General features: G+C 48.6%; 1 protein-coding gene across 1 annotated transcript in view; it reads left to right on the top strand.

Annotated features, from left to right (window-relative positions):
• The first annotated feature begins 3,134 nt into the window (after nucleotides 1-3,134).
• Nucleotides 3,135-18,104, top strand: part of sh3rf1 (SH3 domain containing ring finger 1) — a 33,887-nt gene continuing 18,917 nt past the window's right edge. The window contains exons 1-2 of the mRNA XM_056415133.1: nucleotides 3,135-3,220; nucleotides 5,609-6,127. Coding sequence (XP_056271108.1) covers nucleotides 5,735-6,127 — 393 coding nt within the window. The 5' untranslated portion in view covers nucleotides 3,135-3,220; nucleotides 5,609-5,734. The remainder of the gene's footprint in view (nucleotides 3,221-5,608; nucleotides 6,128-18,104) is intronic.

Here is an 18,104-nt window from a genome sequence, read left to right as displayed (position 1 = left end):
TACAATGAGACTACAAAGAGACACAATGTGACTCCAAAGACACACAATGTGACTACAAAGAGACACAATGAGACTACAAAGAGACACAATGTGACTACAAAGAGACACAATGAGACTAAAGACACACAATGAGACTACAAAGAGACACAATGAGACTACAAAGAGACACAATGTGACTAAAGACACACAATGAGACTACAAAGAGACACAATGTGACTACAAAGAGACACAATGAGACTAAAGACACACAATGAGACTACAAAGAGACACAATGAGACTAAAGACACACAATGAGACTACAAAGAGACACAATGAGACTACAAAGAGACACAATGTGACTCCAAAGACACACAATGTGACTACAAAGAGACACAATGAGACTAAAGACACACAATGAGACTACAAAGAGACACAATGAGACTACAAAGAGACACAATGTGACTACAAAGAGACACAATGAGACTACAAAGAGACACAATGAGACTACAAAGACACACAATGTGACTACAAAGAGACACAATGAGACTAAAGACACACAATGAGACTACAAAGAGACACAATGTGACTCCAAAGACACACAATGTGACTACAAAGAGACACAAGAGGACGGACATGGAGGTCTGTTGTGTGTGTCTGTGTGTGTGTGTGTGTGTGTGTGTGTGTGTGTGTGAGGGCGGGGGCCATGACAGGAGGAGGAGATACGACCTGAGGGATGCTGTGTGATAGAGAAGTGCCACCTCCACATAAATCTCCTTTATTGCTCCCTCACCTCTCCTTCATCTTTCTCTCTCCTTCTCTCTCTTTATCTCTCACCCTCTCCTGAATCACTCATCTCTCCTTCATCCTTCACCCTCTCCTTCATCTTTCTCTCTCCTTCTCTCTCTTTATCTCTCACCCTCTCCTGAATCACTCATCTCTCCTTCATCCTTCATACTCTCCTTCATCTCTCCCCTCTCCTTTATCTCTCTCTCCTTCTCTCTCTCCTTCTCCCTCACCTCTCCTTCATCCTTCATACTCTCCTTCATCTCTCCCCTCTCCTTTATCTCCCTCTCCCCTCTCCTTCTCCCTCCTCCTCCTCCTCCTCCTCCTCTGACTGCAGTGTAGATAAATCATGTTCATCGTCTCCCTCGAGATGTTTTGTGTGTCGCAGGTTATCAGGAGTCAGAGGTCCGTTCCACATGCGTTGTGTTGTTGTTTTGTGTTGTTGTGTTGTGTTGTTGTGTGTTGTTTTGTGTTGTTGTCTCTAGTAAAGAGCTCTATGAGTCGGTCTTTATAATAATGGATCCATTGAGAGAAGATTCAGGAGATTATACGATCATAAAGAGTTTATATAAACGACAAAGAGACACCAACAACCATAAAAGACACAAATACTACAAGAATGTCCACAAGGAATCAATAAAACAACCAAAGAATTCATAAAATTACCACAAAGACAAAAGAAACTTAAATGAGACACAAAGTCAACACGAAGAGATCCAAAAAGAGTTCACACAAACACACAAAATACACACAAAATGATCACAAAGACACAAACTACAGAGACAGAACAACCACAAAAGATACAGCATTTTCATAAATGCTATAAAGAGACACATATCACATTAAACTCATGACATTTGAATGTTCATGCTTAATAAAATAAAATAAAGCTTACAGTAACGTGACATCCACATCGTGCACGTGTGACTTTGACATCTGAAGAATAGAAACTATTAAAAACAATGTGACCACCAGGTGTCGCTGTTCACCCCACCGCTCGTTTAGTAAAGGAACACTAGATAACATGTACATAATTGTTCAAGTATTTATTTCACATTGTTATTATAATTTTCTATTCTATATTTATGTATCGTAATTTTTTTAATATTTTCTTTTCTTTTTAATTACATTTGATGTTTTCTATGTTCGATGCAAGTAAATCTGCCTGGAGATAAAAACGGATTCTGATTCTGAAACACAACAGAAAAAATAAAATAAATATTTTGGAGATGAATTTAGTTTCTATGATGCATTTCCATCCCATAATCAATAATGTGATCAGCTCTCAGTTCATCACACAACACGGGAAACACGTTATTTTCCACTTTTTTTTTTACACATCATTACAGACGATTCAGTTCACGCCCGTTTGACAACCCGGGACGCCGCCTTCAGGTGCGCCTCGGAAATATCACTACTCAGGACCACTACAGTGGAAATCTGCTTCCGGGTTTAAGAGTCCTTATGGAAGGGAATAATTATATATTAGTGATTATGTAAATGTTATAGAAGCTGTTGGTTTCCTCCAGCTAATCAATAAACATTCATTATGAAACAAAAGAGGTCAAAGTGAAGCAAAATGTTGATGTTATCCAGCAAGAAAATTAAAATACATGCAAATCTGGCTATTTTTTATGAAATAAACTTATTTATTTTATTGAAATGTCATGCAAATAGCAACCAGTAGCATAAAAACAGCCTAACGCTGAGTTTTTGTGACGTAATATGTCTTTAGGTTTTTATTATTAATCCGTCAAACTTTTAAAATTAAAATAAATAATTCTCATCATAATTATATTTATTTTGATAAGTGAGTTCAATAAATACATAATAATTATAACAATAATAACTATTATTACTATAAAGTAAAAAAATAAATGTGTAAATGAATCTATTAATAGTAAAAATTACAATGTGTCTTCATTTTAATAAGTCAAATTTTTGTAATAAAATAAATGGTTCAAATAAATACATATTTCCACTAATAATAATAATTATTATAATGAATTTAAATCTATTCTTACGGTATTCTTCGGTTATTTTATTAATCCGTAAAACTATTGAGTCAACTTGTTTTTTATCCCAGTTCTCTCTTTTCCCGACCGTCCCTGAAGGCCACATCGTGGCCCCGCCCCCAGCCCCCCGTCTCGCGCAGCACACAAGCAGCCGACAGTCTGCCAACATGGCGCTGCTCGCTGCGGTCCGAGCTCCGTCGTCTGGTCCGGTTCCTCTTCGTGTTCGGTTCCCCCGGAGTAGCTGAAGAAGAACCCGAGTACCACGGCGTAGTACACGGCGTAGTACACGGCGTAGTACACGGCGTAGTACACGGTCCAGAGAGTACCCCGCAGTATTTACCCGGTGAATACTTCTCAGTACTCGGCTGCTGCGGCTTGTGAGCAAGAAAGCAAAAAAAAAAAAAAAAAGGGGGAGTCGTGTTTTTATATTTAAAAAAAAGAAGGTAAGATGTTTAATATTTTAGTTTTTGTCTGAGAGAAAAACTGCCGAATGATGTAAAAAAAAAAAAACTTATAATTTTCACGATCGGACGCAAGGTCTCGGCGTCGCGAGCGAACTTTAATTTGCTGTTTTTTTTAATATCTCGCGATATTATAAAAAAAACGAGTTTTACCGTCAGAAAAACAAAAAAAGTACACTTTTGTGTTTTTTTTTCTTGCTGTACACACGAAGAAGTGTGTTTATGATATAAGTATAGTATTACAACAAGCTGTTTTAATTTATTACTTTTTAATACATTCTATCTTTTTATATATTTTGCATTTTCCTGAAACTTCCTTCTATTTAAAAAAAAATATATTGGGCATTTTTAAAATGTATTTTATTGCTTACCTGTACAGTATGTTTAATACTGATTCATCTTCCTGACTACCTTTCTCTCTCTCTCTGTGCCTCTCCCTCTTGATATATATATATATATATATATATAATATCCCCAAACAAAGGGGGTTGATTTGTTGATACATTCCTCGTCATGTTTTCAATCTTGAAAGACAGATCTCAGTCCCTCTGTTTTATTTTGTTGTGATGATGAAGATGATGGTGATGGTGGTGATGGTGATGGTGGTGATCCCAGTTTTCTAAGTTTGGGTTCATCACATGGTGCCTGTAGCCTCCTGATGAGGCAGGAGTTGCTCTTCTGTGATGGAGTCCTCCAGCTGGAGGTGTGATGTTTCCTCTCTTCTGTGATGGAGTGATGGAGTCCTCCAGCTCAGTGGTCCCCAACCTTTTTTGAGCCACGGACCGGTTACGTGTCAGAAATAATTTTCACGGACCGGCAATATAAATTACGTAATACAATTATACGAAGGGCATAAAGTGCCAAAACTACAATTCGTGTGAGCCGTGCTTGTTTACCTGCAACGAGCCGCTAATGGAGACGGCGACACAGACGTGTGATTGTTCCGCTGCTCCTCACCGAGTTCTGGTCGCTGTCATTAGAACAGGCAGAGTTGTTGTGTGAAATGTCCCTTAAGGCCACCGTCATTTGCATCTCCAGCACATTTTGTTCTAGCTCGGACGGGCTCGATTCACCGGGTGGGTTTGTTTACAAATGGGTTGCAGGTCTATTCTGTTGCAGTCGGGTCTTTTGTGGTTGGAGTACCGCTCAAACTCTTTGAAAAGCCTCTTCCACCCGGTCAACGTCTGAAACATGTAGAATGTTCCGCTGTTCACTCGCCCTGCAGCAGCGACTTTATCGGCCAACTTGAAACCAGTTGTCATTTCCCTGAAGTGACAGAATTCATTGAGCAGGTTGAATATGTTTTAAGATTCTTTGTCACTGAAATGTGCCGCCAGCAGAGGGTTCGGCGCGTGAGACTCGCCTGCAGCGATAAACCCGAACTTTAAGACTCCTGAACGCGGCTCAGACCGACACACGGGTGGATCCGGTCCTTTTTCAAAATAAAATATTTTTCCGACTGATTAAAAAATAAATAATTTAAAACTTTATTTATTCACTTTTTTTCCGCGGCTTGGTTGGTACCGGGCCGCGGCCCGGGGTTTGGGGACCCCTGCTCCAGCTGGAGGTGTGATGTTTCCTCTCTTCTGTGATGGAGTGATGGAGTCCTCCAGCTGGAGGTGTGATGTTTCCTCTCTTCTGTGATGGAGTGATGGAGTCCTCCAGCTGGAGGTGTGATGTTTCCTCTCTTCTGTGATGGAGTGATGGAGTCCTCCAGCTGGAGGTGTGATGTTTCCTCTGCTCCCGAAACACATTTCAGCCATATGTGAAATATAGTAAGATGGTTATGTTACAAGAAAACATCACGGAAAATAAATATCCAGTTCAGAAAACAGACGTTTGTCGGCTGCTGGTAAATTTGATTAACACCAATTTAATATTTAAAAACGCTTATTAGAGGAAATTGCCCCTTTTTAAAATGATATAGATAGATGCAGGGGGACATCTCATTTATATACACAGGTAAAGCAATATAAAAAAATGCACAATATATACAATCATTTGTTACAATATAAAATTAACAAAACAAAAGTGCAAAGATCTAAACAAACACACTGCATTCTCTCTCCTGACCACCAGGGGGCTCCTCTGGTTGTATAGAAGTCTCTATAGTGACTCTACTTCTCTTGATGTATTCCCTCAGTAAACATTGTAAACATGAGTTTATGGTCTGGTTGACTCTAGAAGCATAAAGCAGGTATTTGGGGGCGGGGCTACAAGGTGATTGACAGGTCGACGCCAGAGTGCTGTTTAACCCTTTCAGAGTGTTTCCCTGTCACGGTATCACCATGGCAACCACCAAAATGCTGAACTCAAGGTGTTAAAACGTCAGCCCACGAGCCGACAACCTTGTCTTGTTTGTTGTTTCAGCGGTCGCCATGGCAACAGCGGAGGCATGGGAGTGACGTGACGGCGTGCTGGTCCTGCTTCACTAACGCTACCCCCCCCCCCCCCCGTCGGCGCCATGCCCCTCCTGCTGAAGTAGGAGGCGAGACGATGGACGAGTCGGTGCTGCTGGACCTGCTGGAGTGCCCCGTGTGCCTGGAGCGGCTGGACGCCACGGCCAAGGTGCTGCCGTGCCAGCACACCTTCTGCCGCCGCTGCCTGCAGGGCATCCTGGGCTCCCGCGGCGAGCTGCGCTGCCCCGAGTGCCGCACGCTGGTGGAGTGCGGCGTGGACGAGCTGCCCAGCAACATCCTCCTGGTGCGCCTCCTGGACGGCATCAAGCAGAGGCCCCGCAGGGCCGGACCGCCCGGAGGCCCGGGGGTCTGCGCCAACGGCACCGCCGGGGCGGCCGCGGCCAGAGCGTGGCCGGAGCGCGGCGGCAGGGAGCCGGGCGCCCCGGGGCCACAGCCTCAGAGAGCTCAGGCTAAGAGCGCCCTCGTGCGGGTCAGTACACACGCATCACCAGCGGTTCTACCTTTGTTTGGGTTTCTGTGGATTAGTCGCCTCTAATCTCTGCAGCGGATTAACCGCGTTTATCACGGCCGTCCCGACGCCAGGCGGCGGCGCGGCGGTGGCGCTAATGGCGAGCGATTTGAGATTAGTTCACGCTTCAGGGCCAAATAATGTCTCCGTGTGGCGCCTGGAGAGATGAGCTCATCCTCACCGGCGCCAGGAGGCGACGTAACCGCTGAGCGTCGTTTACTCACGAATATCCTCTGATGAAAGAAACATCTCAAATGAAATATTCTACAGGATATTCAACCTTTTTGTTTCTTTCTAACATTTAATACGTTGTTTCCTTGTTTAAAGGGAATAAGTAGTTCCTGAGTCTTCAGTGAGGTTGTTTATGGAGTTAGTGGTTGCACCTTCAGGCTGGGTTCATCTCTCCGAGTTGCGCTCGTCGTCTGGTGTGATCGCCCCCTGGTGGCGAGGAGGGTAGTGCAGCGGGCGAGACGCCGGGTTCTCGGTTCTCTTGTGGCCGGCGGCGTGCGTGGCCTCCGTGAGAGGCGTGACTGACGGCGGGTTCTAATCTGCACTTCTGAGAGCGGCTGTAAAGTGTAGTGGGAGCAGATGGAAATTGTGAAATGCAAATGTTATTGGAGAGAGAGAGAGAGGGAGAGGGAGAGAGGGAGGGAGGGGGAGAGAGAGGGAGGGAGGGGGATGGAGAGAGAGAGGGAGGGAGAGAGGGAGAGAGAGGGAGGGGGAGAGGGAGGAGGAGAGGAGAGAGAGGGAGGAGAGAGAGAGAGGAGGGAGGGAGGAGAGAGAGGAGGGAGGAGGAGGGAGAGAGAGGAGGAGAGAGAGGGGAGAGGAGGAGGGAGGGAGGGAGGAGGGAGAGGAGGAGAGGAGGAGGAGAGGAGAGGGAGGGAGAGAGAGAGGAGGGAGGGAGGAGAGAGGAGGGGAGGAGAGGGAGAGAGGAGGGAGGAGAGGAGAGGAGGGAGGGAGGGAGGAGGAGGAGAGGGAGGAGGAGGAGGAGAGAGGAGAGGAGGGAGGAGGGGGGGAGAGAGGAGGAGGGAGGGAGGGAGGAGGGAGGAGGGAGGAGGAGGGATGGAGAGAGGGAGAGGGAGAGAGAGAGAGGGAGGGAGAGGGAGGGAGAGAGAGAGGGAAGGAGGGAGAGAGAGAGGGATGGAGAGAGGGAGGGAGAGAGAGAGGGAGAGGGAGGGGGATGGAGAGAGGGAGGGAGGGAGGGAGAGAGAGGGAGGGGGATGGAGAAAGGGAGAGGGAGGGGGATGGAGAGAGAGAGAGAGAGCTCTTCATGTGAATTGAGGGCTGATTTCTGTGGTTTTGTCTTCATGTTTATGTGGAAACACGATGAAAAGCGAGCGGCGAACAGATGTCGTGGTTGTTTTTGTTGTTTTGGTGCAGTTTTCATGTCGTTTACCTCTCTAAAGCGGCTCTGTTTTTGTTGTTGACCCTCCTCTGTGGGAAAGTCAACACTGTCTTAGAGCTGCTGTTCGTTACTCGTAAACGCTCCAGCATCACACCCGTGTGCCACGGCGCCGCTTTCCCTCCGAGGCGTTTGGCGTGGACGGGTTATCGCGCTGCGCTTCAAACGTTATGAAGCGACGGCGGTGAACTTTATGTGGAAGTATGTAAAGACAAAGATGTGCACAGTGGCCGGAAGGTCAAAGGTCACTCCAGAGGACAGACCTCGTTTGTCGGGTGAAATCGGGACCGGGGGTGTCGGGGTGTCTGAGGACATCAGAGACATCAGAGACATCCGCATTTAATGTTGAGTTCTTGCGGTTCTTGTGGAGAAGCTGGAATGTCAAAGCGCGGCCGTGTGTCTGGCGTCGCCCACAGGTACGAAGATCAGAGGGCGATCAGAGGCCTCGACCGCCACCGGATCGCTGCAGAGGGGCGGAGCTCACCATGGAATTTCCCTTGAGGGGGGAGGGGGGGGGGCACCTGAAACAACCACATTATTTCATCTCTGTTAGTCTACAGAGGAGCTCCACCACGTCACATGACCTCATGTCTACAGAGGAGCTCCACCACGTCACATGACCTCATGTCTACAGAGGAGCTCCACCACGTCACATGACCTCATGTCTACAGAGGAGCTCCACCACGTCACATGACCTCATGTCTATAGAGGAGCTCCACCACGTCACATGACCTCATGTCTACAGAGGAGCTCCACCACGTCACATGACCTCATGTCTACAGAGGAGCTCCACCAAGTCACATGACCTCATGTCTACAGAGGAGCTCCACCACGTCACATGACCTCATGTCTACAGAGGAGCTCCACCACGTCACATGACCTCATGTCTACAGAGGAGCTCCACCAAGTCACATGACCTCATGTCTATAGAGGAGCTCCACCACGTCACATGACCTCATGTCTACAGAGGAGCTCCACCACGTCACATGACCTCATGTCTACAGAGGAGCTCCACCACGTCACATGACCTCATGTCTACAGAGGAGCTCCACCAAGTCACATGACCTCATGTCTATAGAGGAGCTCCACCACGTCACATGACCTCATGTCTACAGAGGAGCTCCACCACGTCACATGACCTCATGTCTACAGAGGAGCTCCACCACGTCACATGACCTCATGTCTACAGAGGAGCTCCACCAAGTCACATGACCTCATGTCTATAGAGGAGCTCCACCACGTCACATGACCTCATGTCTACAGAGGAGCTCCACCACGTCACATGACCTCATGTCTACAGAGGAGCTCCACCACGTCACATGACCTCATGTCTACAGAGGAGCTCCACCACGTCACATGACCTCATGTCTATAGAGGAGCTCCACCACGTCACATGACCTCATGTCTACAGAGGAGCTCCACCACGTCACATGACCTCATGTCTACAGAGGAGCTCCACCAAGTCACATGACCTCATGTCTATAGAGGAGCTCCACCACGTCACATGACCTCATGTCTACAGAGGAGCTCCACCACGTCACATGACCTCATGTCTACAGAGGAGCTCCACCACGTCACATGACCTCATGTCTACAGAGGAGCTCCACCAAGTCACATGACCTCATGTCTATAGAGGAGCTCCACCACGTCACATGACCTCATGTCTACAGAGGAGCTCCACCACGTCACATGACCTCATGTCTACAGAGGAGCTCCACCAAGTCACATGACCTCATGTCTATAGAGGAGCTCCACCACGTCACATGACCTCATGTCTACAGAGGAGCTCCACCACGTCACATGACCTCATGTCTACAGAGGAGCTCCACCACGTCACATGACCTCATGTCTACAGAGGAGCTCCACCACGTCACATGACCTCATGTCTACAGAGGAGCTCCACCACGTCACATGACCTCATGTCTACAGAGGAGCTCCACCAAGTCACATGACCTCATGTCTATAGAGGAGCTCCACCAAGTCACATGACCTCATGTCTATAGAGGAGCTCCACCACGTCACATGACCTCATGTCTATAGAGGAGCTCCACCACGTCACATGACCTCATGTCTATAGAGGAGCTCCACCACGTCACATGACCTCATGTCTACAGAGGAGCTCCACCAAGTCACATGACCTCATGTCTATAGAGGAGCTCCACCACGTCACATGACCTCATGTCTACAGAGGAGCTCCACCACGTCACATGACCTCATGTCTACAGAGGAGCTCCACCACGTCACATGACCTCATGTCTACAGAGGAGCTCCACCACGTCACATGACCTCATGTCTATAGAGGAGCTCCACCACGTCACATGACCTCATGTCTATAGAGGAGCTCCACCAAGTCACATGACCTCATGTCTACAGAGGAGCTCCACCACGTCACATGACCTCATGTCTACAGAGGAACTCCACCACGTCACATGACCTCATGTCTATAGAGGAGCTCCACCAAGTCACATGACCTCATGTCTATAGAGGAGCTCCACCACGTCACATGACCTCATGTCTATAGAGGAACTCCACCAAGTCACATGACCTCATGTCTATAGAGGAGCTCCACCAAGTCACATGACCTCATGTCTATAGAGGAGCTCCACCACGTCACATGACCTCATGTCTATAGAGGAGCTCCACCAAGTCACATGACCTCATGTCTACAGAGGAGCTCCACCACGTCACATGACCTCATGTCTATAGAGGAGCTCCACCACGTCACATGACCTCATGTCTATAGAGGAGCTCCACCAAGTCACATGACCTCATGTCTACAGAGGAGCTCCACCAAGTCACATGACCTCATGTCTATAGAGGAGCTCCACCACGTCACATGACCTCATGTCTACAGAGGAGCTCCACCAAGTCACATGACCTCATGTCTATAGAGGAGCTCCACCACGTCACATGACCTCATGTCTATAGAGGAGCTCCACCACGTCACATGACCTCATGTCTATAGAGGAGCTCCACCAAGTCACATGACCTCATGTCTACAGAGGAGCTCCACCACGTCACATGACCTCATGTCTATAGAGGAGCTCCACCAAGTCACATGACCTCATGTCTACAGAGGAGCTCCACCAAGTCACATGACCTCATGTCTACAGAGGAGCTCCACCACGTCACATGACCTCATGTTATAGAGGAGCTCCACCAAGTCACATGACCTCATGTCTACAGAGGAGCTCCACCACGTCACATGACCTCATGTCTATAGAGGAGCTCCACCACGTCACATGACCTCATGTCTATAGAGAAGCTCCACCAAGTCACATGACCTCATGTCTACAGAGGAGCTCCACCAAGTCACATGACCTCATGTCTATAGAGGAGCTCCACCACGTCACATGACCTCATGTCTACAGAGGAGCTCCACCAAGTCACATGACCTCATGTCTATAGAGGAGCTCCACCACGTCACATGACCTCATGTCTATAGAGGAGCTCCACCACGTCACATGACCTCATGTCTATAGAGGAGCTCCACCAAGTCACATGACCTCATGTCTACAGAGGAGCTCCACCACGTCACATGACCTCATGTCTATAGAGGAGCTCCACCAAGTCACATGACCTCATGTCTACAGAGGAGCTCCACCAAGTCACATGACCTCATGTCTACAGAGGAGCTCCACCACGTCACATGACCTCATGTTATAGAGGAGCTCCACCAAGTCACATGACCTCATGTCTATAGAGGAGCTCCACCACGTCACATGACCTCATGTCTATAGAGGAGCTCCACCACGTCACATGACCTCATGTCTATAGAGGAGCTCCACCACGTCACATGACCTCATGTCTATAGAGGAGCTCCACCAAGTCACATGACCTCATGTCTACAGAGGAGCTCCACCACGTCACATGACCTCATGTCTACAGAGGAGCTCCACCACGTCACATGACCTCATGTCTACAGAGGAGCTCCACCAAGTCACATGACCTCATGTCTATAGAGGAGCTCCACCACGTCACATGACCTCATGTCTATAGAGGAGCTCCACCACGTCACATGACCTCATGTCTATAGAGGAGCTCCACCTCGGTCACATGACGTGTGCAGGTGTAGCGTTCTTCAGAACATGAAAGGCCGACATCAAAGCCCTCGCTGATTACTGCTCTGATCTGATCTCAGGCCAGTTCACTCCGTGGGGACTGAGTGCTCCACGGCCCCTCCCCCCCCCACCCAACCCCCCGGGTCACACCCTCAGTCCCACTTTTATTATTTTATTTTCTCTATAACTCTCGTTCTACAACTTTAACTCTGAGTCACCTGCTGCTCCGTCACCAGGTGGAGGCTCTGCTCCCTGAGCTTTACCGTCTTCACCTCCATCAAGTCTCTTCTCTCTTCTCTAGAAGGTTTTTTTGGGGGTTTGTTCCCACCCGGTGAGTCGAAGGTGTCGAGGACCAAAAGGGACAAATGCTTGGGGGGTGATCTTTGACCCCTCCTCCTCCTGACCTTTGACCCCTCCTCCTCCTCCTGTCGCGATGACTCACCTCGGCGGCGCTCTCCTCTCACGCGGATGTTTTGTCTTCCTCTGACTCGTCTCACTCGGGATGTCGTTCACGCGCTTTGAGAGAGGAGAGAGAGCCAGAAGCTGTCTGGAGGTCAGAGGTCAGGGGTCAGAGGTCAGGAGTCACGGCAGTCGGGGGTCAGAGCCGACGAGGAATTAGAGGGAGAGAGCGCTCTGCGGATACCTTCAGTTATCCGTTGAACCGGAACATGAGCTTTAAAAAAATAACTATATATATATATATATATATATATATAAATATAATATATATTTAATGATTTCTGTGAACTTTTCATGACGTTGTGCATCAGCCACAGTTCAGGGTGAATGTATAACTCTAAAATATCACATAATGTGTGTTATAAGCCTTAATGCACGACTGTGTGTGTCTCTCTCTTTCTCTTCTATAGGCCTCTTAATGTTTGATGACCCCTCTCATCCTCTCATCCCCTCATCCTCTCATCCTCTCATCCCCCCCCCCCCCCCCTCACCTCCACCTGCCGTTACTTTTCATCTATTACATCTTTTCTTACCTAGGAAGTGGAAGCGAAGCCTCTAAACTAAGTTCAGGTCTCATTTGACTTATTTCCACAACATCTTCTCTTCTTCGAGGAGGAGGAGGAATGTGTTGACGCTCCTCACGGCGAGCGTCTCATCAACATTCCTGGGCACCTCCTTCTCATCTGAGGTCGATGAGTCACGCCGGCCCTCTTTGATGACATCATGTCGTCGAGGGCCTCTCGACCTCTCTCTCTCTCCCAGAGCCCCGTCCTCACACCCACATGCTTTTCCACGAGAATCCTCCTCCTCCTCCTCCTCCTCCTCCTCCAGAGACTTGGGTCTGTTTCCTCTTTGCTCTCTCGAGGCGATCAAACTTTTCGACCTCTGTTTGTTCCCACGGAGCTCCTGATGCTCCCGTCTGGATCCACCTGTAACGCTCCTCTCATGAGACTCGAGCCGTGCTCCTCCTCTCCTCCCCTCCTCCTTTCCTCCTCTCCTCCTCGCTCCTTGCCGTCTAAATCCTGCAGCCCGTTGGCGGTCTAATGAGATTAGCGTTCATTAGTCAGGGCCTCGGCTCCCCGCTCTCTGGGGTTTCTTGTTATCTAACGCTCTCTGATACAGATTGTTTCTTTTTCATAAGCGTAAGTTTTTCCTCCGGTGGCGGATTGTAAGGAAGACTCAGTGACCGGAGCGGAGCTCCAGACTGAAGCTGCTAAAGCTGATCCTCAAGGAGGCTTTAATGTCAGGAACACGCCGAAGAGTCCTCCTCGCCACCAGGGGGCGAGCAAACGAGATGAAGCGAGAGGAATCGAGAAGACGGGCGAGTGCGACTCGGGTCTTCACGCCTCGTGGCTCCCGGGTTCAGACGCGTCGTCACGAAGGCTTGAGAGACGCCACCGATGTGTACCGGCCGGGAGGAGGGGGAGGAGCTTGTTTGACACACACATGCAGGGATTTGAGTTAATTTAAAGAACATTTGAAATCCGTTAAAACCGGATAACAACATGGCGTCCTCTGCTCTGTTATTAGCGCCAGAGCCCAGAAACAGGAAGGTAATGACTTCACACTTAGGGGAACATAAAGCTCTCCCATCTCGTCACTACACGCTCACAGTGGAGCGGGCCCTTCCCATCATGCACTGGGGCAGGAGGAAGGTGTAGTGGTGTGTGTGTGTGTGTGGGGGGGGGGGGGGGCGGCAGCATGAACTCGTCTGCGGTCTGTCGCGCCGTCTGCATTCCTCGCTGTTTTTTTCTTCTAACCATGTTTTTGGGGGAAAGGAGCGTCCTGCTCCTCCTCCTGCTCCTCCTCCTCCTCCTCAGTTTACATAACACGAGAGGAGGAGTTCAAAAGAGCCGATCACGTGACCGAGATGCAGCCTCCTCGCTGAAGGGCGACGTGAAGGTGTGTGTCTGTGTGTGTGTGTCTGTGTGTGTCTGTGTCTGTGTGTGTGTGTGTGTGTGTGTGTGTGTGTGTGCACGGCTTTGTCCAGATTCTACACACAGATAAAGGAGTTGACTTGTTTTGCTCCGTCTCCTTTAACCCTCCCCCAGGTGTGTGTGTGTGTGTGTAGGTGTGTGTGTGTGTGTGTTTGTGTATATAGGTGTGTGAGTGTGAGAGAGAGGAATGCCGTGAGGAGTTGCAGGTCATCTTTCTTCAGGTTTATTTTATTCACTACAATCAGCTTTCTCCCCTCGAACATTGCGCAACATTCACGTCGTGTTTTCGGCGCCGTGAGTGAGGCGGACGACGTGGCGCTCGGACGCCATCGGGCGCCACGTCCCTCACGTCTGGCAGCGAGCCAGAAGTTCTTCTTCTTCTTCTTCTTGTTTCTAAATTATTTTATCAAGATAATCCCCAATAATAATCCCAATATCTCGTATAAATGTTAATCTTTAAACACTACGGCAACTTTAATATCAGTTATTCTGCCAATATTTGTTGATTAATCGATTAGTAATTTAATCTATATATAAATGTTAGAATAAATTATCTGAAATATATTTTTTAGACTTTTTCTTTTTCAACATGGGACAAATTTGGCATAATTCTTGATTTGTATTCATCAAAATAATTGCAGATGAATTTTTTGTTTTATTTTAAATTTCTCTGATCTTGTAATGTTGAGCGCTGCGTTCTCGTCGCTCCGCGTGATTAATTATTGAATTGAACTCGTAGTCCCCCCCCCCCCCACACACACACACACGATTAGAGATAGAATGCACTTTGAGCCCAAATTGTTATTACATAACCACACCGAGGGGTTAGTGTTGGTTCTAATGAGTCACACACACACACACACACACACCAGTTTAAACCACGCACACCCACAAAACAACTCAGGCGTGTTAGTCGGTACACAAACGGACCCGTGAGTTTAAATGTCAGCAGAAAAGTGTGTGTGTGTGTGTCTGTGTGTCTCTATGTGTGTGTGTATGTGTATGTGTGTGTGTGTACATCCTGATTTAGTTTTAGAGGCTCAGGCATCCCCCCCCCCCTCCAGTAGTTTTAATGGTACGGCCGTGGGCTCGGTAACCACAGCAACGTGGGGTTTCTTTGTTGCAGCAGATTGTCTGCTTGTCAGAATGTGTGTTAAAGTAAAGACGGAGACGCACGCACACACACACACACACACACACACACGGGTTCTGTTTCTCTCGCTCTTGTCGTTAAAGAAACACACACACACCGTTCACCACGCCTCGCCCGTCCCTGATTGGTCACGCCCCGATCACGTGACCCTCGACTAACGCTGGACCACCTGGAGGCGTTCACCGGGGCGCCGCTGACCTCGGGGTCTTGACCTGCTGGTGCACCTGCATTACGCCTTTTACGGTCACTTGAAGGGGGGGGGGGTTGTTGCTTTTGAGGAGGCACGACCTGGACGGCTTTTTCTTATTCGGGTCCTCGTGGCGACTTCTATTGTATTCTTCTCTCTGAGGAGCGTGGCCCTTTTGGTTGTTGGATTTGACATCACATCCGGCCCTGTGGACCCCCACCTCTCTTTTGGGGGTCTTTTATTTGTGTATCCAACGAGAGGAGAGCCTCCAGCCGGAGGACAGACGGCGTGTTTGAGCCTCGGCTCTTCAGCCACCGGCGTGTCGATACCAGACTCCGCTCGGCCGCCGCGTGCAGAGCCGACGCTCCTTCGGGCTTCACGCGCGCCGCCGGGCAGCGGAGCGGCGAGGAGATGGCCGGGTTCCCCCCGTCGGCTCGGAGCAGGTGGCTCGGCCTGAAAGACGACCGCGAACAAAAAGGACACACAGCGCGCCGTCATGAGAGCGGCGCTCGGCATTCAGCTCGGGCCTCGCTCTGCAGCTTCCTGTCGGCTCACTGCCTCCGGGTCGAGGAGCGCCGGAACAAATCCTACATGATGCCTTCTGTCGTGGTCAGAATTTTATTTTGAAAATATATTTATTTAAATGCTTGCTTTGGCATTAGTAGTTAAATCCCTCCGATGTTTATTTTATGTTGTAAAACATCAACTGGATTTATTCAAGGTTCTCGCCAAAATAAAAGCTCAGACATTTAAAAAAAAAGATTACCGTTGATCAGCTGATCGAATTTAAATGGTTATTAAATACCTCTCAAATCAAGCAACCCCTCCATCTTTACCTTCTGAAACGGTGGAGCGCCGCTTTGGGGTGTTTTAGTCCGACAGGCAGGCGGCAGATCCCAGGCCCCCCCCCCCCCCCCTCTCAGGCCGGCCAGGTAAAATGAAAGGAGACCCCCTCCCCCTCCACTTCCCCCTCGGCTTTGATCGTCGTTCAGCGCCCAGATTACCCATGAGCCCGCGGGGCTGCAGCCCCGTGGTCAGCCACCGGCAGTAACCCTGTAGGCTGCCGGGGGGTCAGCGAGCCGTTAGCCCCCTAAGCTGTGCTTTTAAACTGGCGCCCAGAGGAGCAGACGCCATTGTCTCCTTCGGGGCGAATGACCGCAACGTGAGAACGGGTCGCGGTGCATTTACGCTTGAATAGGGAAAACAAAGAAAATGCAGGAAACAGCTTTTTGTTTATTAATCTTAATACCGCCGTATTGTTGATAATAAATAAAAGATCGGAACATTTCTGATTCTGTAATTCTCCTGAGATATTACCCGACTTGACGATGTGGCGCATTGAGCTGGGTTGAATCCGGCTAACGGATTGAAGCCGGCTAACGGAGCTAAACTGGTTAAAGGAGATAAACCAGCTAACGGTTTGAAGCCGGCTAACGGAGCTAAACCAACCCGGCTGCAGCCGACAGAAACTGGCAAAACTCGAGCTCCAGAATCCGGAACTGGAAAAGGAAGGCGAGGAGTTCAGGGCCCGACGCTCATACCGCTACGCTGCCGACAAACTACGAATAAATCCATTCGCCGATCGTGAAATCTGTTCAGGAAGCGATGCATTAATCTTTCCGGCTTTTTATCGCGGCTTCTTTAAAAGTCTTTTATATTAAGTGTGTGTGACAAGTCAGATTAAAGTGTGGAAGCCTTACAGTGGATGTGATTAACCCCTCGAGGGTCTTGATGATGCAGGATGGCTTCACGGACTCCTCCGTACTAGAGACTGGACCGGTTCTGAGGCCTTTGGAGCGTTGGAGAGAAACGGAAGGAGAGTTTTCTTCGGAGGGCTTTGGGAAACTTCCTGTTCTCCTTCACTTGTGATCCGAGCTCCCATCTGGGCTCCAGACGGCTCGGGAGCGGGTTTTTCTTTCTTTTCGTGCCTGCAGACTAATGTGCAGGGCCTCCTTCGCTCCTCAGTGAGAGAAACAAACACCAGCACAAGAGAGGCTGTCGGGCAAATAGGGTAAAAAGCCCGAATGCTTTATTGCCTCTTTCCCTCCTGACAAATGCAGGCGAGGAGATAAATGATTTCCACTCCGCCGGCGGCGCCCAGATTTTAATGATTCAAGATTTCTGCTGCTTGTTGAACCCGTTTATTGAATTCTGGAGAGTGCTCTGACAAAAACAACAAAACACAACAACATCATGGACCGTCTGGCAAAAAATGTCCCTGACTCACAATTTACCAAATTGGAAATACCCAATTTTGAGAGAATGCAGCTTTAACACATGAAGAATAGACTTCTATACAACCAGAGGAGTCGCCCCCTGGTGGTCAGGAGAGAGAATTGCGTCGCTTGGTGAATGTTTCGTCATACTCAACATGCTTTCTTTCTATTTAATGCATCCCTAATAAAGGTGTATTTCCCAAAACGTCCCACTGTTGTTGAAGGTGACGGCTCACTAACTTCATTACACCGTTGCACTCTTAGCAGAATATGGAAAAAAAATTCCCTTCCATAAGATTCACGGCACTGAGACCCATAAATAGCACCCCAAAAAATAGAGAACCTCCCGTGTGGAGTTTCCATAGAAACCAGAGAATGGAAGTTTTTCTTTTCTCAGAGAAACAGGCGACGGCTGCCGAGGAGGAAGCTGCGTCTTCAGCCTCCAGACCCGCCCGGCTGAAGCTCGGCTGAAGCTCCCTGTTTCACGGCATTATTCAACATGTCAGTGAGGGAAAGTTATTTA

The sequence above is a fragment of the Pseudoliparis swirei genome, chromosome 5 (assembly GCF_029220125.1).
Source record: "Pseudoliparis swirei isolate HS2019 ecotype Mariana Trench chromosome 5, NWPU_hadal_v1, whole genome shotgun sequence".
NCBI lineage: Eukaryota > Metazoa > Chordata > Actinopteri > Perciformes > Liparidae > Pseudoliparis > Pseudoliparis swirei.
Note: the sequence above shows the minus strand (reverse complement) of the source record. Positions and strands in the feature narration are given on the sequence as shown.